Source organism: Mesoplodon densirostris, chromosome 18, assembly GCF_025265405.1.
Source record: "Mesoplodon densirostris isolate mMesDen1 chromosome 18, mMesDen1 primary haplotype, whole genome shotgun sequence".
Taxonomy (NCBI): Eukaryota; Metazoa; Chordata; class Mammalia; order Artiodactyla; family Ziphiidae; genus Mesoplodon; species Mesoplodon densirostris.
This window is the reverse complement of record NC_082678.1, coordinates 56771576-56798092: the sequence shown is the minus strand read 5'-3', so window position 1 is coordinate 56798092 and position 26517 is coordinate 56771576. Positions and strand designations below refer to the sequence as shown.

The following is a 26517-nucleotide window of genomic DNA, read 5'->3' as shown; positions in this document are numbered from 1 at the left end:
AATTAACCTGTTTTAGTATTTAACAAAACTCATCAGGAAATGCTTATTTTTCTTTAACTTTGCAGAAGTGCAAAGTAGCTTTTCATCATCTTGTGATTGAAAGTCACTTTCTTAAATCTCAGGTTAAATTGTTAGAATTTGTTTATGTTTTTTCATATGTTGAAGTTTCCAAGTCTTCATACTTCTCCAAGTTTGTTTTCAGTGTACTGGTTAAGAGCATGGTCTCAAGAGCCTGACTGCCTGAGTTTGAATCCCAGCTTTGACAGTCTGGGATATGACACTCTAGTAGTTACTCCGAACAAGACCCTTAAACTCTCTGTGCTAGTTTCTTCATCTGTAGGATGGGGATGATAATAGTACGAGACTTGTAGGGTTGCTGTGAGGTTTAAATGAATAAGTATATATACAGCTTTTAGAACAGTGCCAGGGACACAGCGAGCACTATATACGTGTCTGTTGCCATCAGTCCTGTCATTATTATTGCTGTTATTATTCCAAGACTGGATCAGTCTCCTCCTGGAATGTTCATTTACTTACTCACTCACATACATGCCTCTTTTGTACCTGTCTCTTCTGTACCCTTCCCCCACCCCGGAAGGATTTAAAGAAGAATGTTATTACTAGTACTTTGTAATTGACCAGGCTGATTAAGTACCTATTCTTTAATTTTGAGATTAGACTTTTCTCCAGTACTGTGCTTTTAAAATTATAGCTTTGAGAAAGACAAATACTCTGTGTTACCACTTGCATGTGGAATCTAAAAAATGAAACAAACAAATGTACCTAACAAAACAGAAACAGGCTCACAGATACAGAGAACAAACCAGTGCTTACCAGTGGGGTGAGGGAAGGAGGGAGGGGCGAGATAAGGGTATGGGATTAAGAGACACAAACTACTGTGTATAAAATAAATAAGGAGCAAGCGTATATTATACAGCACAGGGAATATAGCCATTATTTTATAATAACTTTAGATGGAGTATAATCTATAAAAATATTGAATCACTATGTTGTACACCTGAAACTAATAATATTATAGATCAACTGTACTTCTAATTAATTAATTTAATAGCTTTATGAGGCTTTAAATTTTCTCTAGAGGGAGGAGCCCAGGATTTCAAATCAGGAGACTGGCTCTGTCTGGCTGTATGATTTTGGTTGCTTTTTATTCTCTGAGCCTCACTTTTCTCATTTAATAAGTGGAGATACTAATCCCTACTTTATAGATTTGGTTTGAGGATTAAAACAAGGTGAATATGTCTGGTACGTAGGAAGCATTCGAAAATGTTAGCTTCTTTGGTTTCTTATGTTTATCTGTTGACGTTGCTGTTGCAAATATATGCTCTTCAAAAGAACTGAGAGTGGCAAAAAGTGCCTTTTCTACATTATCATATTTTTATGAGTTTTAAAACTATTAGGGCAAGTAGCTATAATTGTGTGTCCCTTGAGGACAAGTATTATACTGTTTTTTCAAGACAGTTCCAACCTTAACTGTCTACCGTAGTGCCTCGTAGACATGTTTTTGGATGATTATAACAGTAAAATTAACACGCTCGTCACGTAAGACTTTCTGTAAGATGCAGCATCCACACTTCACAGTGTGAAGTGAGTAGACTAGGAAGAGTTAGCCTAGGGAAAGGCCACAAAGAATAATGTTTGCCAAAACACAGACTTGAGAGTGTACACGTCCATTTTGGGAACTGCAGTTCATTTGTTTTGGCAGAGACTTAAACTGAGTATGGGGGAATGGCAGGAGATGAGGCTGTATGAATAAGTGAGTACTAGATTGTGAGCAAGCTCAGAATTCGGACTTCATAGACTGTAGCAAGTCATTGAAAAATAAGGAAGCCTGAGCACCTGTCACAGATTGGAGGAGACTTAAAGAGACACCACAGTTAGGTGCAATGTGGGGTCCTAGATTGGATCCTGGAAAAGAAAAAGGACACTAGGGAAAATTGGGTGAAGTTTGAATAAGGTCTATGGTTTAGTTAATAGTATTGTACCAATGTTAATTTCCTAATTTTGATAATTACACTATACTTGTGTAAGCTGTTAACATTAGAGGAAGAGCTAGGTGAGGATATACATGAGTTCTCTGCACTATTTTTGCAACTTTTCTATAAGCCTAAAATTACTGCCAAATAAGAAGTAAAAAGAAAAGTAATAAATAAAGTCATGTGCTTTGAATTGTTTTGCGGTTTTATCATCCGTATTCACCTGGCTCTCTTTGTGAACATGAATGTGCAGGATTGGTCAGAATCAGAGTGATCTTGTTAGCAATAGCGGCAACTAACATTTATAAAACTCTGTTGGGCACTGCAAAGCAATTTACATGCCGAGGTAGAAAAGGCATAGGCTCTGATGCTAAACTGTCCGGGTGTGAAATCTGACACTTCCACTTACTGGCCTTTAGACCTTGGGCAAGATACTTTACATCTTTGTGCTTCAGTTTTCTCATCTGTCAACCTAGCATGATGATAAAAGGCACATCTCATAGGATTGTTATGCAGATTGAATTAGCTAATTCATGTAAAGTAGTTCGGAAGGTAAGTAACTCACCCAGCGTTACAGAACTAGCAAGCACAAACTTGGATTTGAGCTAATTGGTCTGATTCCAGAGCCCATGCTTCTAACCTGTGGCTATTGAGTTATTTCTCTGGCCAGGACCTTTGCAGCCACCAAAATGATACATTGGCTACATTAGAATTCTGCCATGATGGATTTAACAAGGGGCCCAGGCTAGATGAGAGTATCATAAATAACTTCCTTAAATTAGACCCCCAGAAGAGCTGGTAGGATGTCCCAACTGTCATCACTGGTACTAGATTCCACCAGTGAGCAAGCTTTGCTCTGTGTGATAGGGTTGGAGAGCGAAGAAATGTCCTAGCAAACATGAACATCATCTCGTGGAAACCTTACTTTAAATGGTAACAGGTCAGTGGCATCATCCTGGTCAGACTGGGTGTGGCAATTTGCTAGTTGGATGCTAGAAAATAACTTATAAAAAAAAGAAATGTTTTGGTTTTGGGAAGTAATTATCATTATTGATTATCAGTCTTTTACTCAGCATTATCTGTAACTGGATTTGATCATGATTTAAGCAGAATTCATAATGTAAATGAATTAAGCTCTCGGGCCTTTAATAATGAGGTGTCATACTGTGTTTTGTGTTTGTCTATTCTTCAGCAACAAAATTATATTTATCTCTTCTTAGTATGGTTGGTAAAAGGTTTTAATACTAAAACATGCATCCATCCTCAGTAGCACTGAGATTAGGTAAAATGCATTGTATTAAGTACACATTACTAAATCTGATTACTTCTTAAAGCCTGTCTTTCATCATGCAGCTAATAGTTATTGAATATATTTTATTAAAGTGTAAAGGTATTCCACGGAGCAGTGCCATCCACTAAAAATACCTTTACATGTGTAATTTTAAATGTTCTAGTAGCCACAATTAAAAAAGGGGAAAAATGAAACAAGTGAACTTGATAATATATTTCACATAACCCAATATATAAAAAATATTATTTCAACAATTTATTGTTCTAAAAATTATTAGTGATATATTTTACATTTTTTTCATCTCAAGTTTTCAAAATCTGGAGCACATCTCAGTTTGGCACATTTCAGGTGCTCAGTAGCCACATGTGGCCAGTGACTCCCGGATTGGACAACACAACTATAAGGTATAGTTCATAGTCTTTGTCTAGACAGTAAATTAAACCTGTATTTGGACACAGCCAAGAAGAGTTTTCATTTTTTCAGATGAACAGTGAAATTTGGCTAAGCCTAAAGACATTAAAATATATTTATTAATTGTACTTACACTTCATACTTAAATAAAAAGGTTATGTAAATAATTATAGTCTTGTACATTAACGTAACCTTTGGGAGGGCATTTAGCTTACTTTTTCAATTTTAAATATGCATACTTTTCGATTCACCAGCAAAGCAATTCCACATCTCAAAATTTATCCCATAGAAATGTGTGAACAAACATACAATAATTTATATATAAGAATCTTCACTTCAGCTAAGTCAGAAAGAGAAAGACAAATACCATGTGATATCTCTTATATGTGGAATGTAAAATATGACACAAATGAACTTATCTACAAAACAGAAACATGGGCCTCCCTGGTGGCGCAAGTGGTTGAGAGTCCGCCTGCCGATGCAGGGGATACGGGTTCGTGCCCCGGTCTGGGAGGATCCCATATGCCGCGGAGCGGCTGGGCCCGTGAGCCATGGCCGCTGAGCCTGCGCGTCCGGAGCCTGCGCGTCCGGAGCCTGTGCTCCGCAACGGGGGAGGCCACAACAGTGAGAGGCCCGCATATCGCAAAAAAAAAAAAAAAACCAGAAACATATGCACAGACATAGAGAACAGACTTGTGGTTGCCAAGTGGGGGGCAGTGGGGGAGGGATGGGCTGGGGGTTTGGGATTAGCAGATGCAGACTAGTATATATAGAATGGATAAACAACAAGGTCCTACTGTATAGCACAGGGAATTATATTCAATATCCTGCGATAAACCATACTGGAAAAGAATATGAAAAGGAATGTGTGTGTGTGTGTGTGTGTGTGTGTGTGTAACTGAATCACTTTGCTATGCAGCAGAAATTAACACAATTTTGTAAATCAACTATGTGTCAATAAAATGAATTTCTAAAAAAGTTTTAAAAAGTCTTCACTTTCACACTGTTTAATATGGTTTTTAAAGGGGATAGGCTGTGCAATGCCTATCAATAGGAGGTTTAATAAATTATAGTATATTGACATGACAATATCCTGTAACTATGAAAAAGAATAGAATATGACAAAGTGGAAAAAAGCATAATGCAGAATATTAAGTATCTTACAGTCTCATTTTTATGTGAAAATATATAAAGTTTATATTTGTCTTATATATGGAGAATGCCACAGACAAACTTAACAATGATTAACAGTGATTTAATTAACAGTGATTATTCCTGGGGGATAGGACTACAGGGAACTTGTCAGCTCTCTATACATTTCCAAATTTGAAATTATATATTATTTTTTATAATTAGGAGATAGCAGACATTAAAAAAAGTATAGTGAACAGATATTTTGTTGTTGCATCTTATAAAAAGTGAAGAATTGGAAGCAACATGAATGTTCAAGTATATGAAAATATAGTTATGGTACTTCCATTCCTGGAATTTTGTATATAGCTTTGAGATACAATGCTAAGTGAAAAAAAAGATATGAAATTATGTGTGTGTATGGATTACTATATAAAATGAACATAATTAACCAAAATATTAACAAAATAATAATATTAATAAATATTAATAACAGTTCTTCTCTAGGTGGAAGAACTATGTATGTATTTTTGTGTGTGCTCAGTTGGTTTGTTTTCCAAATTTTCTGTAATGAATTATGCTTTTTGTTTTACTCTTATAATGGGAAAAATCTCATCACTATTATTCTCTTAAATTCATTTGTTAAAAAAATGAATGAGGGCTTCCCTGGTGGTGCAGTGGTTGAGAGTCCTCCTGCCGATGCAGGGGACACGGGTTCGTGCCCCGGTCTGGGAGGATCCCACATGCCGCAGAGTGTCTGGGCCCGTGAGCCATGGCCGCTGGACCTGCGCGTCTGGATCCTGTGCTCCGCAGCGGGAGAGACCACAGCAGTGAGAGGCCCGCGTACAAAAAAAAAAAGAAAAAAAAAAAGAATGAAATTTGGGAGGCTTGGCTATTGGTGGTGTAGTAGAGAATCAAATTCTTTGATGTGTGTAAAAATGTTTTTAAAACTGTAAAACATTACACATGTGAAAATATTTATATCATTTTTTTTTTGTGGATAGTGTTTTGCCCAAGAACAAGTTTTTCTGGTTAGAATTTTATTGGGATGGGCTAAAAGTTCATTTGGATTTTCCGTAACATGGAAAAACCCAAATGAACTTTTTGGCCAACCAATATCCTATGCATATTGTCCTTCAGCTTCTCCTTTTATAATGAACAGAAAGGGATGCCTTCTTTGAATTCTCTTTGGTGTAATTTCTTCTGTATAAAGTCAAATATTTGTTCAGCCCTTCACCAGAGGATCTCAAAGCACTTTGTACAAAAATACCCCTTTTTTCTATTGGTGGGAGATGGAGGTGACATAACTTAAATTTCTGTAACACCTTGACTGAAGATCTAGGGATCAGACTTGTTATGTACTCAGTTGCGCGCGTCATTTAAAGATGGGCAAGGGGCTTCCCTGGTGGCGCAGTGGTTAAGAATCCGCCTGCCGATGCAGGGGACACGTGTTCGAGCCCTGCTCCGGGAAGATCCCACATGCCGTGGAGCAACTAAGCCCGAGTGCCACGACTACTGAGCCTGCGCTCTAGAACCCGTGAGCCACAACTACTGAGCCCGTGTGCCGCAGCTACTGAAGCCCGCGAGCCTAGAGCCCGTGCTCTGCAACAAGAGAAGCCACCGCAGTGAGAAGCCCGTGCATCGCAACAAAGAGTAGCCCCCGCTCGCCGCAACTAGAGAAAGCCCGCGCAGCAGCGAAGATCCAGTGCAGCCAAAAAAAAAAAGGGCGAAACGAAAGACCCGGTGGAGCTAGTGAGTGAAGGTGATTCTGGAAGTCTTTTCTGACTCAGGGAGCTAGTGAGTGATGGTGGTGGTGAGGTGTTCCATTTGAATGCTATGCCACTACCTGTGCTACGGCCCGTAGGTAGCTTTAATGACACTGAAAAATGATTAAGGTGTGTGTAGAGGAGGGACGATGAGGTAGTCCTCTCCTCGTTGTCTTTGTCTGGAGTGATGTTTCAGGGCTAGTAGATTGCTCAAGGGCACGGGTGTATCTGCTCTTTTCTGGGGCTTTGGAGCCCTGTTGAACTACTGTCATTCACAATGTGCTTTTATCACACTTTTCTCCTGTAGTTTTAAGGAAAAAGTGTCTTTATGGTCGTGAGTGGTTTGTGCCTATGAATTGTTCCCTGTTGCACTCTGGAGCCAGATATACCTGTGATCAGTTCTGGAGTTTGTTACCTGGTAGGGTGTATTTTCTTTTCTAGGTTAATAGTTACTAATGTTACTGCCTGTTTGTTTCCTACTTTATTAGGTTTCACGTCCTTAGCAAGCTTCTGAGCTTCATGGCACCTATTGACCATACCACAATGAATGATGATGCCAGGTGAGTAAGAGGTTAATTATATGTCTCAAATGGCTTCATGACAGCCCGATATTGACCTGTTCTATAGCCTGTCGCCCTCTCTCCATTTCTTCTTATCAGTGAACCATTTGTCATTGGCATCATAGCAAGGGTCCTCGTCACAGCTCTTCACTCCCATCATTACTGTAAGACCAAAACAAAATTTCTGTCAATCTCAGTGCTGCCTCTGGTGGGTTTTTTGTTTGTTTTTGCTGTTTTGTTTTGTTTTTAACTTTAGCCACCTGCCTAAGACATCGGAGCTCTTCTCTAGACAGATGGGTTAGGACAGCACACACACTTGCTTCATGTGTTTGGGGGTTTTATGCATATGTTCTGCTTTTAAAAATGGGTCTAAAGATTGCTCTAGAGATGTGCATTATGTTGTGTTTGTTCAGGCTGCTGTTGAGGTTTTTTTTATTTTGAGTATTTTTACAAAAGAAGTACGTGCTCATTTTACAAAGCTGAAACAAGATAGAAATGTGTACAGAAGAAAATGTATACGTGTACTCAGTTCGGAGATAACCACTTTTTAAAGAATCATTCCTTCTGTATTTATTAGTTGGCATTCTACTACATCATAATATTTTTATAATATTATTTATCTATCCATATTCCTTCTCCTTGATTTATTTAGCATTTATTTATTCATTTATATCAGTATGGATTCATGCTCTCCTATTTTATTTTATTCAGTTAATTATGATCCGTTACTGTCATTATTTATTTTGATTTAAAATTGTCTCAGGTTAATAGAAGCCCCTTCAAGCTGGCTTGCATCTTTTTGAGATGTCCCCAATTATTCCTTGAGTGCTTCCTTACTTTCCACCACAGCAAGGTGTTCTAGGCTCATCTTGTATTTTCTCTGCTCCAGCCCTGGAATCAGTCTTTCTCCAAGGAGTCCTCACTCTTTTTAGTGAATTGTGGTTTTTAGAACCTAAGGTCTGGGTGCTGGGGTGCTCATTGTTCTGGGTGTCATTGTTCATAGGCTCTCTCAGCGTATAGAGATAGGAAATGTGTGTATGTACACGTACCCGTACATAGGAGACAACTACGTTTAGTATCTCAGAATATTTCCTTTCAGTCTTGGAGTCCCCTTTTAGTATGTTCTTATTTTTATTTTTATATAATTAAAATTATATTCAACAATATAGCATTATATTCTGTATTGTGATTTTTTCTTTAAATATTTTGTATACTGTGACCATTTCATGTCATTAAAATTATTCAAAGACTTAAATGACTGTGTAATATTTTTATAATATTACCTATTTAGCCATTCACTAATTGTTGAAAATTTTAATTGTTTTTAATTATCATTGTTGTAATGCTGTGGTAGACATTTTAAAACATAAGTCTTCACCAAGTGAAATTATTGGTCATAATGTAGGCACGTGTGGGTTTTGCCAGCTTTATCCCTCAAGCTACATTCAACCTTTTTATTTGAGAGTATTTAGTTTGCTAATAAACCCCATCAGATTTCCCCCCTTGCTTGAAAAGTAGTAGATGTGCAAGTTTAGTTGAACACAATGATTATCAATTTTTTGTTTGCATTTGTTCAGTGCTTTGAGTACAAAATAGCTTACGGGTGGCGCTGAGTCCATTTATACGCACATCTTTGTGACTTCCTATGCTCTCCTGTGCTTTGCAAATGAATGCCTTTGTCTGGCTGGGTTTTGTTTGTTTGTTTTTCCATTTATTTCTGGGTCTGATTTGTTTTTAAAAATAATAGAGTGAGGGACTTCCCTGGTGGTGCAGTGGTTAAGAATCCTCCTGCCCGTGCAGGGGACACAGGTTCGAGCCCTGGTCCAGGAAGATCCTACGTGCCACAGAGCAACTAAGCCCGTGCACCACAGCTACTGAGCCTGTGCTCTAGAGCCCAAGAGCCACAACTGCTGAGCCCCCGCTCCACAACTACTGAAGCCTGTGAGTCCTAGAGCCCATGCGCTGCAACTACTGAGCCCACGCGCTGCAACTACTGAGCCCATGCACCACAACTACTGAAGCCCATGCCCTCTAGGGCCCACGTGCCGCAACTACTGAGCCCACGTACTGCAACTACTGAGGCCTGTGCGCCTAGAGCCCATGCTCCGCAACAAGAGAAGCCACCGAGAAGCCACCACAATGAGAAGCCCGTGCACCGCAATGAAGAGTAGCCCCCGCTTGCCGCAACTAGAGAAAGCCCGTGTGCAGCAACGAAGACCCAGCGCAGCCAGTAAATAAGTAAATAAATAAGTAAATAAATAAAAGCAAGAGAAAAAACGAATTAAAAAAATAGTAGAGTAAAATGAATGCTTCTTAGGTTCTCTGTCAGGATGACATAAAAAAATGACTTCAATAGAAAAGGAAAACTAGGCACTTAAAAACTAAAATCCATTAAGGTAACATTATTATCCCAGGCATAAAGTGAAATCTAGTTTAAGTATTGGTGGCATCTTTTGAATATAGTACTACTAGACCATTTAGAAATCGATCGTCATTCCTAGCTGGGATTTTTCTTGAATCACCTGATACCTCCGGACACTTAGTTTTCCAGAATCTTGTTTATTCACTCATAGTTTTTTAGGGTCTACTATATGCTAGACATAAAGTTTATTTGAAAACGACTTTATTATTTAAGGATTATGTTGGGCTTGGTTTGCAAGAAACATAAAATATGACTACAGAGTTATAAGCAAATGGGAGTTTATTTTTCTGACAGAATAATCCTAGGGGTGGCAGGTAATTACTGCCATTGGTTTTTCCCTTCTCAGTAGTATTAAGGCCAACATACCTTGGTCTTCCCCCTGTGGTTGCAAGGTGGTTGCTGCAGCTTTAGCCATCACGTATGCATTCCAGGCAGGAAGAAGAGGAAAGGAGTGGTGTCAGCCATACTGATTTTCTTTTATCAGAATGCCCTCCAAAAATAACTTCTCATATCTCATTGGCTGTAACTCTGTTATGTTGCCACTTCAAGTAGAGCAGGCAAGGGAGGAGGGGTTGGGAATGTGTTTGCTGGGTAACAGTGTGGCATTTGGTGTTTGTGGGGGAAAAAGCTCTCCCTTGTGGACGTTGCTAATTATCGGCATTGTTCTCCAGCTGGTTTAGCCACTTTGTAACAAGGAATTTAATAGAAGTGTTACAGCTGGAGAACTGAGCATTTGTTTTTACCAAGTACACTCCCTTTGCCTTGTGTTTCTTGAGGACACAGAGGCAGACATCCACGTTACTGCTCGTGCTCCAGAGTCTGAATAGGCCAGACTAACTATAGGCAGAGTAAGTGAGTATTAGCTCTTTCTGCTTCTGGTATCAAATATTCCAGGGCCTGTAGGTAGTGTTAGGTAGTATCTTTTTTTAAAAAACTGTATCTTAAGAAGGAGGCCTTCATAGCTTGGCCTATTTTGTTTTTTGTTTAGGTAATTCCATAACTGGAAATAATCTAGCACTGTTCTATTTGGTTTCTCACTTTGTATGCCACAAAATATTGAGGAATGGGAAACTTTCATTTCAGCATCAGTGCATACTATTGATACTTTTCTCCAAGTGAATAGTTCTGGTTTTGATAAGTTACAGATATATCATTCTTTTTTTATTTTTTTATTTTTTTTTTGCGGTACGCGGGCCTCTCACTGTTGTGGCCTCTCCCGTTGCAGAGCACAGGCTCCGGACGCGCAGGCTCAGTGGCCATGGCTCACAGGCCCAGCCGCTCCGCGGCATGTGGGATCCTCCCGGACCGGGTCACGAACCCGTGTCCCCTGCATCGGCAGGCAGACTCTCAACCACTGCGCCACCAGGGAAGCCCCCCTCCAGCCCTTTTGATTTCTTATTCTCAGAGGCCACTCTACCTGTGGTTCCTACCATACCCAGGTCTGGAGAGAGAAGCCCTTCTCTTTAGCTGTGTCTTGGGTCCAATTTGTTGTTCCACACATGTGCCTAAGTTGGATGAATACCCAGTATTAATAAAGAGAGGAGAAGGGGGGGGAATCCCAGTATGGTTACTCATCCTTGAATCCCCCATGTCCGTTGTCCAGTTTGAGCTCAAATTTGGACTTGGTCAAATTGACTTGAGACTAGAACATAGCTCTCATGAAGGGAGAGAAAGCAGAGATGTTTCACACAGGGTATTAAAATACCCTTAGTGGAGGAAGAGGTACTATCTGTAAAAGGATCTTTAGAAAGGTAGTGGCGTCTTCCTATTTCTGCTGATACATATTCTTTTCTCATGCTAGGAAATTTTCTCTTCGAGCAATCTATTTTTTTTTTTTTCTGTATGAGCAATCTATTTTTTAAAAAGTCTTTTTAAATGCAGAGTAGCCCAGTTTGCTCCTGTATTACCAGATTTCCCTTTGGGGCGTCTGTAGGTGAGCTTTGCATACTGATTTAAATGCCTTTACAGGCCCTCAGGTTTCCTTTGCTAGTGAAAGTCTCATGTGACCCCTGACACTTCTGCTGGTCCGTATTAGGAGGTAGGCAGGTGGTTTCTATTGCAGGCCTGATGGACACTCCCAGTACTGGGGGGAGGGGCGTTGGTGGTATGGTGGTTAGCATAGCTGCCTTTCAGTACTGGGAGGAAAGAAAAGAAATTCAACTTTGCCCCTGTATCATGTGTTGCGTGCGAGAGAGGGGTTACCACGCATCTAAGAAAGATCGCTGGCTTTGCTGGACCCTCAGGTACTGTTGGCACGGGGCAGCACATCTCCCAGAGCAGCTCCTGTTTGCCCTTCAGAGTCATCTGTGCGAAGAGGGCAGAAGTGTCATGCGATGCCGTAGAGGCAGAGTTATCAGTGGGCTGAGGAGGACAAAGGGCTTGATGTCTCCTTGGCAGAGAATCCCTCTAAGCGTATTGTCACCACTGAGAACAGGTCAGTGTGTTACTTGCATGATTTACAGGATTGCTGTTCACTTCTCTGACCATTGAAGTTATTCTAAGCTTATCAAGGACATTTTAGAAGCAGAGCTCACTTTACATGGTGCGAAAGCCCTGGAGTGCTGTTAGACCAGAGGGAGGGTGAAGTGAAAATGCAGGTGATCTTTTATTATGGTTCTAACAAAAGGAAGAAATTGTCGGTTGTGGAAATAATCATCTGGGGTTTTGCCTGTGTTTTTGAAAGATCCTCTGAGGCAGACTTTTAAAGAAGTTCGTTCTTTTTCGTTTGCTGAGTAGATGTAGGTCAGATAGTAAAATGCTAGTGTGACAAGTAGGAGAAGTAAATTCTGAGTAAGACTCTGAGTCAGGTCGAGATGTGTTCCTCAGAACTGGCCACCGCCCCAGATTTGGGACGGGGAATGCATGGGAACTGCTTACTCTGTCAGCGTGGGTTTTGTTGTCAGCACAGAACGGGTCTAAGCGGCACAATCAGCCTGGTGCCTAAGAAACTTGGTGTTTGCCTTGCATTTTCTGCTGCTTCAGAGAGCGTTTAGTAGATAAACCCAGTTCTGGTACTGTTCATTGAAAGGGTAGGTGATTGTATTTTCCTAAGAAGCTTTTTTTCTTATTACAAAAATGATAGCAATATCAACATTTTGTAGGTACTCCGTTCCTTTGCAAAGAACTTCAATTCTCAGTAGGAACAGCAAGAATTTTCATTTTAACCCCCACTCTCTGCCCCCAGATAAAAAACCACTTTCCCCTCTCCTTTTATAAAGCTACTGGCTTTAGCAAGAACAAGGAGAGAATCCTTTAATGATAACTGCTAAGCACCAAGTACATTATTGTTTTACATCTGGAGTTTTAGAAATGTACAAATGTAATCTAGCCTTGTAAAGTGCTTTGTCAACATCACTGCCACGTTGTTCTTGAAGTGCCTCGGTATAATAGAATTTGTACAGGCAGTTTATCTTCCGCGTGCCATTTTTGTGTGTGGGTCTGTACCCTAAGTATGGGCACATTCTACCACTCTCCTGATGGTGTTCTTTTCTCCCTAATTGGTAATCCAGAGGTTACTTAGACCATTTTTGATTCCCCGTTACCTACTTTACCCCCCCACACCCTTTTTTGTTAGCCATAATGCACTGAATCGAGGTGAAATATTCTGATGAAGTTTGCTCAGCATTTGAGAGCCCATCAGCTAATAACCCCAGAAATACCCTCCATAGAGCATTTTTCGTTGGTTAAAAACTTGAGAGCAAGAATGGTTAAGATATAGATGTTTTCTCTGAGGCTTCTTATCTCCTAAAAAGACACAGGTTGTTCTGACAGGTGAAACAAGCCCGAGCAAATATGCAACATTGATGTAATCAGCAGGAACGAGCTCGAAACTTGCGATGGTGCTGTCTTTCCCCAGCGTCATTAAAGGCATCCATTACTCTTTTATTAGAGGTTCCCTCTCTTCCTTATCAGATTACAGAATGAACATAACTCAGGGCAGTGATTTGATCTCTTGTTAAAGAGGATTACAGCTTTGCATTAACTCGGATTGACACAGTTTATAATTTGCTTGTTGATGCCCGGGAGGGCGGCATCACACGTTTGACCCCCCAGCAGTGCTGAAGGGAAAGGACCCCCATATATCATCATTAAAGATGGCGTCCAGCACGGAGCGAGGGGGCCTGGGGCCTTCCTCCTCCAGAAACGTCAGAAAGGACAAAGAGAACATTCTCAAGTTCAAACCTGACACTTGGGCCAGAGTTCTAAAACTGGATTGCAAAGAAAGCACTGCTCTCGTTTCTTCCATATTTCCTGGTTCGCTGGTTTGCAGTCCTCACACAGTTCTGAAGAATTTGCATTCTCAAATTCAAGCCTTGGTTCCAAGCAGGTTGTAGAGAGAGAAAAGCACATTTCCTAGAAAGAGATTGTAGATGCTGAACAGATACATCTTTCCTCAGAATAGGGTTTCTTAACTATAGTGCTCATTTCTGCAGTCAAGTTCCCATCATTTCTTCAAAAGATTGTGAATCTTATTCTTCTCCCAAAGGGATATTTCACATTCATTAAAGTGAGTGTAAATGTTTCTCTTAAGGAATTATTATTTTTAAGTTTTTGTATTCTATTATTATTGTCTTTTAAAGTGTAGTATCTTGGGCTTCCCTGGTGGCGCGGTGGTTGAGAGTCCGCCTGCCAATGCAGGGGACACGGGTTCGTGCCCCGGTCCGGGAAGATCCCACATGCCGCAGAGCAGCTGGGTCCGTGAGCCATGGCCGCTGGGCCTGCGCTCCGCAACGGGAGAGGCCACAACAGTGAGAGGCCCGCGTACCGCAAAAAAAAATAAAATAAAATGTAGTATCTTATAGATACTGTATTAGTCACAGTGAAGTAACTTGGAAGGAGGTAGGCAACACCTAATGTTTTTCACCTGAATTTAGATTAGTCATCCGTTCATATTATGAATACATTGCCCACAGTGATCACTGAGCCACCTGAGCAGCCTGGGTTGCTAAGATGTGCAGATGATCTCAGTTTTTGTGTTCATCCTTTGCTCTGATTTATCCACCCTAAGTCTGCCACCCTATTTCTGATTGGCAGTGAAATGGCATGGAATGATAACTTCATATTCCACTTATTATTATTTTTTTGGATCTCAGTTCCTTGACCAGGGATTGAACTCGGGCCACGGCAGTGAAAGCCTGGAATCCTAACCACTAGGCCACCAGGGAACTCCCTCAGATTCCACTTATTGAACATTTACTGTACGTCAGACACTGTTCTAAACTCTTGATATGTATTTTCATTCGGTCCTTATAAGAAACCACTGAAGTGGTTGACATTGTCTATGTTCTATGATAAGAATCCTGAGGCACAGAGCGATTGAGTAATTTGCCCAAGACAAACAGCAAGTTTGTAGGGGAGCTGGCTTATGCATCTGGGAGTGTGGCTCCTGACCCCTGCCCCTGTTTTCAAGAAATCAGCAAGCTTATTTATTTATTTTATTTATTTATTTTTGGCTGTGTTGAGTCTTCGTTGCTGCACCTGGGCTTTCTCTAGTTGTGCTGAGCGGGAGCTACTCTTCGTTGTGGTGCGCCGGCTTCTCATTGTGGTGGCTTCTCTTGTTGCAGAGCACGGGCTCTACGCGCGCGGGCTTCAGTAGTTGTGGCTCGTGGGCTGTAGAGTGCAGGCTCAGTAGCTGTGGAGCACGGGGCTTAGCTGCTCCGTAGCATGTGGGATCTTCCCGGACCAGGGCTCAAACCCATGTCCCCTGCATTGGCAGGCGGATTCTTAACCACTGTGCCACCAGGGAAGCCCAAGAAGTCAGCAAGCTTTTATGAGGCAGGTGCGCTGCCTGCTGTGCTAAGAGGGCAGACAGCAAGCTTTTAGAAATACGTGGGAATCCTGTGCCAAAGGGAAGCTGCCTCCCCACCCCTGGCACACATACACAGAGCCTTTCTCTCCATTAAAAACTTGCTTGCATTAAAATGGTTCTTTCTTTCTGTTATAATAAAGATGCTTTCTATATAAGAAGGTTTTACCTATTAAGCCATTCACAGTTTAGTGTGAATCACTGAATTTCCAGGCCTGCTCTTATGGTTACACCATTCTTTGATTCCAAAGACCCTAAACCTCATAATTAGCTTTGAAACCTGGTCCAGTGTATTCAGTCCATTTGCTCTTGACAGTTCTCCTTCTTCCGGATTCAGGTGCCTGTCACCTTCTTTCCTTAGAGACTACATTTTTCCCCTATAATAAAAACAAAAGGGACTTCCCTGGCAGTCCAGGGGTTAAGACTTCGCCTTCCATTGCAGGGGATGTGGGTTCGATCCTTGGTCAGGAAGCTAAGATCCCACATTACCTCACGGCCAAAAAACCAAAACATAAATCAGAAGCAATATTGTAACAAATTCGATAAAGACTTTAAAATGGTCCATATCCAAAAAAAAAAAAAAAAAATCTTGGGCTTCCCTGGTGGCACAGCGGTTAAGAATCCACCTGCCAGTGCAGGGGACACAGGTTCGAGCCCTGGTCTGGGAAGATCCCACATGCCGCGGAGCAACTAAGCCCGTGCGCCACAGCTACTGAGCCTGCTCTCTAGACCCCGCAAGCCACAACTACTGAGCCCACGCTCCTAGAGCCCATGCTCAGCAACAACAGAAGCCACCGCAATGAGAAGCCTACACATTGCAACGAAGAGTAGCCCCTGCTCTCCGCGACTAGAGAAAGCCCGCACGCAGCAACAAAGACCCAATGCAGCCAAAAATAAATAAGTAAATTAATTAATTAAAAAAAAAATCTTAAAAACAAAAACAGAACATTCTTATGGAAGAAAATTTGGAAAATACAGAAAGCACAAAGGAAATTCATGTTATCTGCTACTGGGAATTGAATATTATGACTACTACTAATATATTTTCTTGCAGAACTTTTTGTGTGTATATTTTATAAAGATATATTCATATATGTTTGAATCCCTTTTTCCAGTTAGCTTTATATTATAAGCATTTTAATACCATTAAATATTTTAAAGACATCTTAATGACTTTATAATTTTCAATTATGGAATATTTATTCTTGGACGTTTAGGTTATTTCTGATTGTTTTTATTTCTCTTTAAGGAATGCTGCAGTGAACATATTTATATAGAAATCCATGTTTTAGGCTTTGCTTGTTCTTTAGAATAGGTTCTAAGGAGTAGAAGGATAATTCCTGGGTCAAAGGCAAAACCTTTAAAAAAATGTTTTTTTATTGCAGTATAGTTGTTTTACAATGTTGTGTTAGTTTCTGGTGTACAGCAAAGTGATGTCCTTTCAGTGGTTCGTGATAGGTTGTACTGATTTACACCGCCCCCCCCACCTGAGGCTCATGTCATTTACCTTTGCTGATATGGAGAGTTCAATAACAGTGACACTTTACTGAGGCCCTACAGTGTGCTAGGCACTGGCCTAAGTATCTAATGTTTATTTTTGCATTTAATCATAGCCTTGAAGAGTCTGTATATTTATTAATCATTTGTATTTCTGTTTTTATCCTTTGTCCCATTTTTTCTTTGGGTTTAATTTTTCTTTGCAGTTTGTGTGAATTCTACATATTATGATTATATACCATATTTCCTATTTTTTGTAGCTCTCCCCGTTTGCTCACCTGTTGGTATTAACGATCTTTATTGGTCATGTGTAAGTTTTACTTTTTATGTGATCTAATATATAACACCTTTTTCTTAGGAGTGTTTTTCATTGCTTTTATGCTTAGGCATTCCCTCCTGGATCCCAGGATGAGCTGTTCGCTGATATTTTCTCTTGCTTTTTTCTGATTTCTTACTTTTGGTCTGCTTGGAACTTTATTTTCATATATCGTTCAGTGGTCTCTACTCTCCAGTCCTATGGCTTCTTTTTTTTTTTTTTTTTTGCGGTACGCGGGCCTCTCACTGTTGCGGCCTCTCCCGTTGCGGAGCGCAGGCTCAGCGGCCATGGCTCACGGGCCCAGCTGCTCCGCGGCATGTGGGATCTTCCCGGACCGGGGCACGAACCCGTATCCCCTGCATCGGCAGGCGGACTCTCAACCACTGTGCCACCAGGGAAGCCCCCTACGGCTTCTTTGTGAGCCCAGATTTTTTTTCTTCCCACATAGACTGTTAACACCAACAGCCTCTTGACCCCCCGTCTGATTTAATTAGTTCTGTGCATCATTGCCAGATTGCACCTTCCTAAAATACCACTTAGAAAATTCTTTTCCTTGTCGCCTACAGCGTAAAAGCCGTACTCGAACCTGCCACTCAAGGCCTGCAGTGATTTGTCACCCTGCTACCTTTCTCTCCTCATCACCTGGTCTGGTGTGCACTTTCCTTGTGCTGTCCTGCCGGCCCCTGAGGTCCCAGGACACACTCCCTCCTCCTCCCGCTCGTGTCTCTTAATTCTGCTCACAGGAACTGGAGCATCTCCTCACCCCTCCCCTGCCTGCATCCTCTCCTGTTGCAGGGTTTGTAGTCCTTGGTACACATCAGCCTTTCCAGAGAGCCTTTAATGGTTCCCCGCCCCCGACTGAGGTGTGGCTCTTCTGTGCTTGAACCCCTGTTTTATTTGTTCCTCTCTAACAGTACTTATTACGGGTACTGTTAACCCAAAAACACTTATTCGGGTTTTTTTCTTGCTAAGAATGCTTCATTTATAAGTCAAAGTACAATAGTATGCGTATGTTTACTATAATCCTGTGTTTGGTATTATCGAGTTAGATGACTTGGAGAGATTTTAGTAAAAATGTATGGTATTATACTCATACATTTGCAATAATATATTTTGATTCCAGTTGAATCCTGCCTTACTTACTATATAGCATTTTTGTAGCAGAAGTTGTATTTGCAAAACAATTTAAGTCTCTTCCCAGTTGATGTCAGCCTTCTCTGGGCTAGAGGACTGACTCGGGGTCCTTGAGTACCTGTTCTGCCTCAGCTCACAGACAGTGTGACCTTGAAGAAATCTTGTCTCTGGGCCTTAGTTTCCTTCTTTATAAAGTGAAAATAGTCCTTCATGCTCATTGGATTCTTGAGAATGAAATGTTCTTTGTAATTTTTTTGTTTCTGAGAAGGACTGTTTTAATGATATCTGTACAAATAGGTAAATAAACAAAATTTACATTTTCCCATGTGTACATATTATGTCATTGTCCCTTTGCCTGCAACACAGACATACCCATTTCTGTGCAAACCTGAGAAGAGTTGGCTGTAGGTCTCCTGTCTGAAGTGCCTTTAAAGGCCTTCAGCTTATGAGTCTGTTGCTTGTAAGCAATTTGCTGGTAAGATTATTTTTGCAGACAATCCCTATAAGATGAATGGACAAAGGCTTCTTGCCTCTTTTACTAAAATCTCTCCAAGTCATCTAACTCTAATATACAGATCTTCATTGATTTACAGTGGGGTTACATCTCGATAAACCCATTGCAGATTGAAAATAGCATAAGTCAAAAATGCATTTAATACATCTCAGCTACTGACCTCACGCCAGAACCTCGCCCACCTTAACCGTGCTCAGAACACTCACATTAGCCTACAGTTGGGCAGAATCATCCAACACAAAGCCTATTTCATAATAAAGTGTTGAGTGTCTCATGTCATTGATCGAATACTGTACTGAGAGTGAACAACGGGAGGGCTGTCTGGGCACAGGGTGGTTGTCAGTGTGTCGGTTGTCCACCCCCGTGATCGTGTGGCTGACCGGGGGCTGCGCTGCCCAGCATCACAAGAGGGGATCTGCCGCACATCCCCGGCCCGGGAAGAGAGAGGTCACGGTTCAGAACTGGAAGTACAGTTTCTACTAAGTGCACATTGCTTTCGCACCGTCGTAAAGTGGAAACCTCCTGAGTCGAGCCGTTGTAAGTCGGGGACCGTCCGCACTTTGCTCTGGTCCCACGGCCCTCTGTACACGGCAGTTCACCGGCAGTGCCGACCCTAATCCTCCGCGGGCTCTGTGTCCACGCGAGGATGTCGCACCGCCTGAGAGCCGGCTCCGTAGTTTGTTCTTCGCTCCTGGCCACATTGGAAAAGCCCTCGAAATAAGGAGAGTCCAGCTCCGGGACTTGTCACGCCCAATCCTTTACTTAGAGAGTTTTGGAGGTCTTTTAACTTAGGATGAATTCTGGGAAAAGGTCTTTCAAGAAGACTCTTGTATTTCAGTTGCTCCCAAGAGTGTACACCACAAACTTGTACCATACTGTCCGTTTTCTCCTGCCCATCTTGGCTGTGATAACCATGCCGGGTTTGGTTTCTGGTGGCCCTTCTACAAATTATTAGTTACTGTGGAAACATGGAGTGTTCAGACAGGGCTCTGTGGTGACCAGTTCTCATTGTAGGTCAGCTTTTTTGGAATGCTCTCAGGATTTGTTTGGTTTAAGAAGAAGACACTTCTGGAATGGCTGCTGTATGTGCATTAACAAGGCATAATAGTCCTTGGTTTCCTTTTGTTATTTTTAGTGTTGGTATTAAGTGTTGCAGCAAAAAAGGATATTTAGATAAAGGGCATTGCCTGAGTGTTCTTTGAGTTCCAGGTGCTCGGAAGCAGGGCATTTGTACTGGGAAGCTGTTACTAACCACCCTGGAAACGAGGTCTTGAATGAGCCAACCACACCTCGTGTTTCATCCATTGTCTTCCTCTGGGGAGCACAACACTTTATAAACATTAACTCTTTTTCCCTCTGGGCACCTCCACTTAAAAGGTAAATACGACTGAAGGCTCTTTCTTCTCCAATATAGATGAGGAAACGTCAGCCCAGAGAGGGAAATTACTGGATCCGAGGAAGGGGAGGCGTTTGTGGCCTGGGGTGTTTGGAGTCCACACAGTGGACCAGGCAGCCTGGTGGCCGCTGGCACCCAGGAGCCGCCCCTTTCTGCTTCCCGGAGGCGGGCGGGGGTTGGGCCCTCTGTCGCGCGTGGAATGTGAAAGGCTGCGGAGAGGAGCAGCTGTTCTTCAACGCTCTGTGCTCCTCTCAAAGGAGGGAGAAATCAATACACACTTTCTCCTACCGGCGCTGGCGGCGCTCGGCCTCCTCGTCCTCACCCAGCTCTCTGTCCTGCAGGGGAGGCACAGCCGGGCAGCAAAACAGAGTCACCAGCTTCCGGGGGCAGAAACGCAAACCACTCATTTTGCACGGAGCAGCCAGGCTTTTAAAAACCAGTCCCATAACTGGCTGAGGTCATCAGATTGCTGACTTCAGCGACTAGCTGGTGAACCGAGGCGCGTGGGTGGGGGGTGGCCCTGTTGCAGACACCCGGAAGCTGAGGGCTCCTGGGCACTCCTCCTGGGGATAGGTGCCCTGGCAGGTGTCTGGGAGAAACCTTTTTTCCAAATTTCTCTCCTCTGATTTACGGAGGAGAGGAGGAAGTTCTTTGAAGGAAACCATTAAAAACCAAGACAGAGTGACAGGTGGAGGGCCTCAGTTTGCATTCTATCACTTAATGTAAGTGAACTGTCCAGACAAGATCCCTATCTCAGGGAGGATTTTAGTTTTTAATCAGAAAATGTGGTGTTTGCACCTATAACTTTGTTGCTTCCTGCCATTAAACAGTTATGTGTTGGACATGAATAACAGAGAATCTGCTGCCATGATTAACAAAGGTAGTTTGGGTGGCAGAATCGCCCTGAGGGCCTGGTGCCGTCAGTGGCCAGTTTATTGGAGTTGGACGCAGTGCCAAGGTGGGGATGTGGGCACTCCGGCTGTAGGCGGCTTTTGCACCCAGGAGACCGGCAGGGCTGAGAGTGTGGATGCGTTGGCCAGGGGAGGGGTCGGGAGAGAAGGGAGGAGGGCCTAGAACAGAACCCAGGAGAAGGGCTATGGGAGGAAGATAAAAAAGACCAAGAGGGCAGAGCAGAAACGGGACAGGGGCAGTCGCACCCTGGGGGGAGCATGTGGATGGTGGCCTTTGTGTCCTGCAGGCTGAGCCGAGCCCGGGGCACGGCCGCCCAGAGTTGCTGCCGGTGTTTGTGTGCTCAGTAGTTGCTGCTTTTATGTTCGGATTAAGACTGGGTATTTTTGGTAAAGTAAATCCTCCAATATATCACCAGAAGTAATGGAATGCCTCGCTGAAACTCTGTGGGTTGAGGACAGATACCCTTGTTAATTTCTGTGTGTTTTGACCCCCTCAGAGTAGCCTTAAACTGGAGCTGAGAGAATCGTCATACGCCGGCCCCCGTCCGGTCCTGGGTCGTTGGGCAGCGTTCCTGATAGGGATACAAATGTAACTCAGTGTCAGCCTCCCTTTCCGTGGGGTTGAAGGAAGTGATTCACATCTAAGCAGCGAAGCATCCCCTGGCTTTTAACAGGAGCTGTTAGAGGGGCTGCTGTTTGGACAAGGAGCTTCATCTTCCTGAAGCCAGCAGTCACAAAGCTGTAAACACAACACCGGCCAACTCTATTGCCAGCATCGCGGGGGCTTGGTGTTAATATTAAACATCGCCAGCAAGGCAGAGAGCTCCGCAGCCCAGCCACAGAATAAAAATAAATAAAAGTAAAGAGAAGACCCCGCTAAAAGCGGTGAGATGATTTGTCGTCTTTCCTTTGTGAGGCCATTTGTCTTCTCTCGCGTCAAATCTGTTATAAAACAGTCAAACTGTGAAAGTGGAAATCATCCCAGGAATATGGAATATTAATGCACAGGAGAGGAGGCAACATCCCTTTTGTCAACAGTCCCTCCCACCCCCCCTCTACTTTTTTGCAAGACCCACCAAGGTAAATTATTTTTCTTTAAAAGAATTTGAAAGACTTGAAACTAGTGGTAGGGGTGATGGAAGTTTCCAGTGTTTTTCTTCCTTGTGTAAGTGGAGTGAATTTGTTAACTGGCTTGGGAGCAAGGAGGGAGCGCAAGTGGGGAGAAAGCCTTTACAGATTCACCCCTCGCTCCCTCTCACCTCTCCTTCCTCCTCCCAGCCGTTCAGTTCCTTTGTTTGGGGCCTGAACCTGCATCTTTGAACATTTATAAATCTTGAGTCGGTCTGATCTTTAGGAGACGGGCCAGAGGCCGTGTCATCATCTGTAATTTAAAGCTGTAGGGCTAAAAGCATTTGCAGAGGTGTGAAGGACCTGGTTCTGACCTGACCAAAGGAGCGAAATGGAACAGACCTTCCCGAGTCTCCTTCAAGCGCTGGGGAGGATGGCGAGGAGAGCAGGCACTCCAGGTAATTTATGGTCACAGTTTGCTGGGAGCCTTGCTAGTTGCCTGGTCCACTGAGAAACGCGTCATGTGCTGCCACCTTGTGGCAGATTTGGGCAGCTGCGGTGGGCTGCCTTGGAGCTTGTGAAGAGCCTGGTTGTGATGGGAGATTGGCCTTGGGTCCAGATTTAGGTAATTAGTGATAGGTGAGGGCATTCTCTGAGTCACTACTACGTTGCTAACTTGATCCTGTTAAGAAATAAGACCTCAGTAAGAGAAGGTCGCTTTCCTCTCCTTTCACGTTTCTTGGTTGTGTGTGTGTGTGATTTTTTGGTACGCAGTCGTGCTGGCGTTTCGGGACAGAAGCCCGAGACCCACCTTTGGTTCAGGGCTGGCCTGTCGGCTGCACTCCAGACTTGTGAGTTTTCTGCTCGTCGTTTCTTTTCACGTCGTCCTACGTGATGCTCCCTCCTTTACAGGACGTACTTCTTTCTGTCCCTTTGCCTGCGTCGTCTTCCTCACAACGCAGGCTCCCTGAGAGATGAAGGCCCGGAGGGTGGGCCCTGCCTCTGATCCCGCTGCTGTGATGTGCGCGCGGCCCCCAGGAGCGCAGGGCAGCCTCCTGCCATCCGGACCAATATAGTTCCCCTCTTAGGTCACAGAAACAGTTCTCAGGCATCTTCCTCTCACCTGTAAAGTCTCTGATACAGAGTAGAATGGATTGGGGTCAGAGGAGTAGAAGGAGTGAAAGATTAAGGGAGGTGCTTTCTCATCTCTAGTATTTGGGGGGCAGACCTCAAAGCAGCCAGAAGGTTAGGTTGGGAGGACCCCTTGGTTTGGTGCCAAGGGATGACTGGCAAGATATCTTTTTCAGTTGGCACTTGGGATGCCCTGGGCACGTTATCAGGCAGAACAGAGAGACTGGAAGCTCTGTGAGGGCAGGAAAGGACGGGCGGAGGACGGAGGAGGCGGTAGGGCTGGCCCCGCACACCTGGGCCGCCTGGACTGTCCAGACACGTGGGTGTGGGCTCGGAGAGCGAGGGCCTCCCCGTCAGCTCTTCGGCAACCTGGAGGGCTCCGAGGGGTTCCGCCAGGCCAGCAGGAGAACTCCAGCTCTGTCATAGCGGGAATGGAGTGAACTGGTTCTTTTCACCCAGAAGGGACCAGATTTAGTCGGGGAAGGCAGCCGTGGTTGAAATGCTGCCACGGGGAGGATCAAGGAGCTGTCCGTCCTGGCTCTGGAGGACTGGGCTGTGGGAGGGGTCCCACAGCAGCAGAGGGGTGCCCGGCGAGAGGGAGGACACTGCCACCTCTCCGAGCGGAGGGGACTGTCCAGACAGAGTTACCTGATACGTTCACCTTCCCCACGCAGGTTCTGCAGCGTCCTTCTTGTCTCTGTAATCCTACGGAAACCTAGCAGAGCAAATAGGCATTCCTGTGTATTTTATGAATTTATTATACCTTTGTGTTATACTTTGAGGCCAGGGACCATCCTCACCTAATACACATTTATAAGCTTCTGCCGCACTAATAAGTAAAATGTTTTCCAAACACAAACGGGAAAAAACATGCATCAGTAACATTGCCAATGATTTTTAAAAGTACATCTGCAGTCAGCAACCACAGTGGTCAGTGTGAGTTTCTGTTCTTGCTGTGTCTGTACTGACTCACAGGGATTCGGGTTTCGTCGAGGTTCTGCTGGACACGAGTGCTGCTGGAATTGGAGCCCTTCGTCTCACTTTCCCTTTGTGTATTTCGTCACCCTTGGATTCTCAAATGTATGTCTAAGACATCAAGTTCCGCAGAAGCACGTGGCACAGGGCCCTCGGGTGTGCAGGGAAGGGGAGGGGATTATGGGGGAGGGAGGGCCCCCCCCGCACACTCTGGGATGCGTCTTGTATATTTAGGGAGGACAACCCCCCCACCCCCCCCAGTGAAGTAACTAATGAACAATCTCAAATTAATCAAGGACAAATTCTGTGTATAGTTTTAATCAGGAAAGTAGCGATATTGTTTCTACGGGCACACGCTGAAATCCCTGCATATCGTACTTGCTTGGAGAATGGGATGTACTTTTGGAGGCTGTGCAGGTTTCTTTAGGGAGTGGTGGCCTGGCTGCTTTCTCCCTGCTGTCTGCTCGCCTTTGGCCACAGGGTGCAGCTTGGGGGAGTCCGGGCCTGAGGAGGGGGAGGAGGAGCGGGGTGTCTGGGGCGAGGCCTGCGCAGCTCCTTCAGTCCCACGCGCCCCCCCCCCACCCCGCACATATCCTCTGCAGGGTTCAGGTGCTCCTTTGTACTGTTTGCCCTGATGATGGCGTGAAAGCCCCTGGTCTGTGTCGCGGTCAGTGAGGAGTGCGCGTGGCTGGACGGCACCGTGACGCACGTCCACCCGTGGTTTGTTTAGTGTGCTGCTTAAAACCTCGCCCGCCACTCAAGTGATGGCATCTCACAGCCAGCTCTACTGGGCGCACTTAAGTCTCTTCACAAGAGTCACATGATAAATAAGCCGAATCCCAGTACACACACACACGCACGCACACTCTCTGTCTTTATGGAAGATGGCTGCTAATCCATGATCATTTTTTTCCAGAAACAGGTTTTATGATAATATAGTAAAAATATTAAATTAGAAAATGCCTCACTAAGGGTTATAAAACCTTACTACATTAGAGATAGGTAATTATCCCCTCTATAGCCTAAATGACAGTTTAAAAGAAATAAAAATGTTAGTGCTCATTACTTGCTTTTGTAGGTTGCAATAAAGGGTGAGTTAAATTTTAATTCAAGGAAGAGCCCCTGCTATCGACCTTCTACCTTAGGTCCAAGTCCTGTTAATTACTCTGTAGGTTATTCTCCTGCATGATACCCACATTAATACATTTTCTACAGTGGACATTCCCACTGGCCATTGAGGCCAGGAGTGTGGGGGGAGGGTGACCGAGGGGGGAAGGCATTTCCGCTCAGTGATTCCAATCTTGATTCTTAATGTGATAGGGAGCAGGAATTATATATTTAAAAACCCAACTTCATTATGCATAGCCTTAAGGGGACCTCAAGTATTAAACTGTACACTTACCCTGGAGAATCGGATGGAGATGAGGTTAACCTGAAGGACTGATAGTTTAGCTTCTCTGGGTGGCTCAGTCCCGGTCAGGAAGGGTGCTGCAGGGGAAAATGCTTTGTGCAGCAGAAGGCAGTCCGACCCTCTGTCCCAGGGCGGCTTTTCATTACCTAGTTCTGTTTTTCGTTTTGTGTTCCTGCCTTGGGATGGGATAGGGATATGGACGCATCCTGTTTCTTTCCAGGTGCCTTCCTCTCCCCTGCGCACTGGCCCCAGGTCTAGCATCTGCCTGGGTTTGGGGCAACGCTCAGGACACCCTCCGCCTCAGTCTTCCTCCTGGGCCGTGCAGAGATCTTCCCACCGGAAAGGAGACACAGAGAGGTGGCAGGAATCCAATTTCCAGCTCTTTCCCGAGAGGCTCTCAGCAGCCCTGCCTGAGAGCCTGCCCGAGCTGGAGCTGCCAGTCCTCCTTCTCCCTCGCCGTTGGCGGTTGTCCTCTCCAGACACGAAGCCCCTCCTTACCCTGACATGGGACGTTACTCTGGAGTGGGGAACCTCACAAAAGGACTGGTGAAAATACGGTATAGGCATTGCGACGGGCCGTGACCCAGGAAATTTCTGCCCTGCCGGTCAGGTGGCTTCCAGGTCCTTATTCTCAGCAAAATTGCAGGAGAACCTGATTGAGTTGTCAGCTGGTAGATCATTAAAACGAAGTTTTGGTGGTAGATCTCTGTGATTGGTGGGGGGGGGGTGGTTAATTCAGAAGGACTTAAAAGAATTGAGTATCCTTGCTATAACAAAACTCTC

The 26517-nt window shown here is 43.9% G+C and overlaps 1 protein-coding gene across 2 annotated transcripts in view; it reads left to right on the top strand.

Moving 5' to 3' along the window:
• Positions 1–26517, top strand: part of AATF (apoptosis antagonizing transcription factor) — a 102590-nt gene that overhangs the window by 72511 nt on the left and 3562 nt on the right. For both annotated transcript variants that reach the window (XM_060081254.1, XM_060081252.1), the window contains one exon: positions 7082–7153. In XM_060081254.1, the coding sequence (XP_059937237.1) occupies positions 7082–7153 (72 nt within the window). The remainder of the gene's footprint in view (positions 1–7081; positions 7154–26517) is intronic.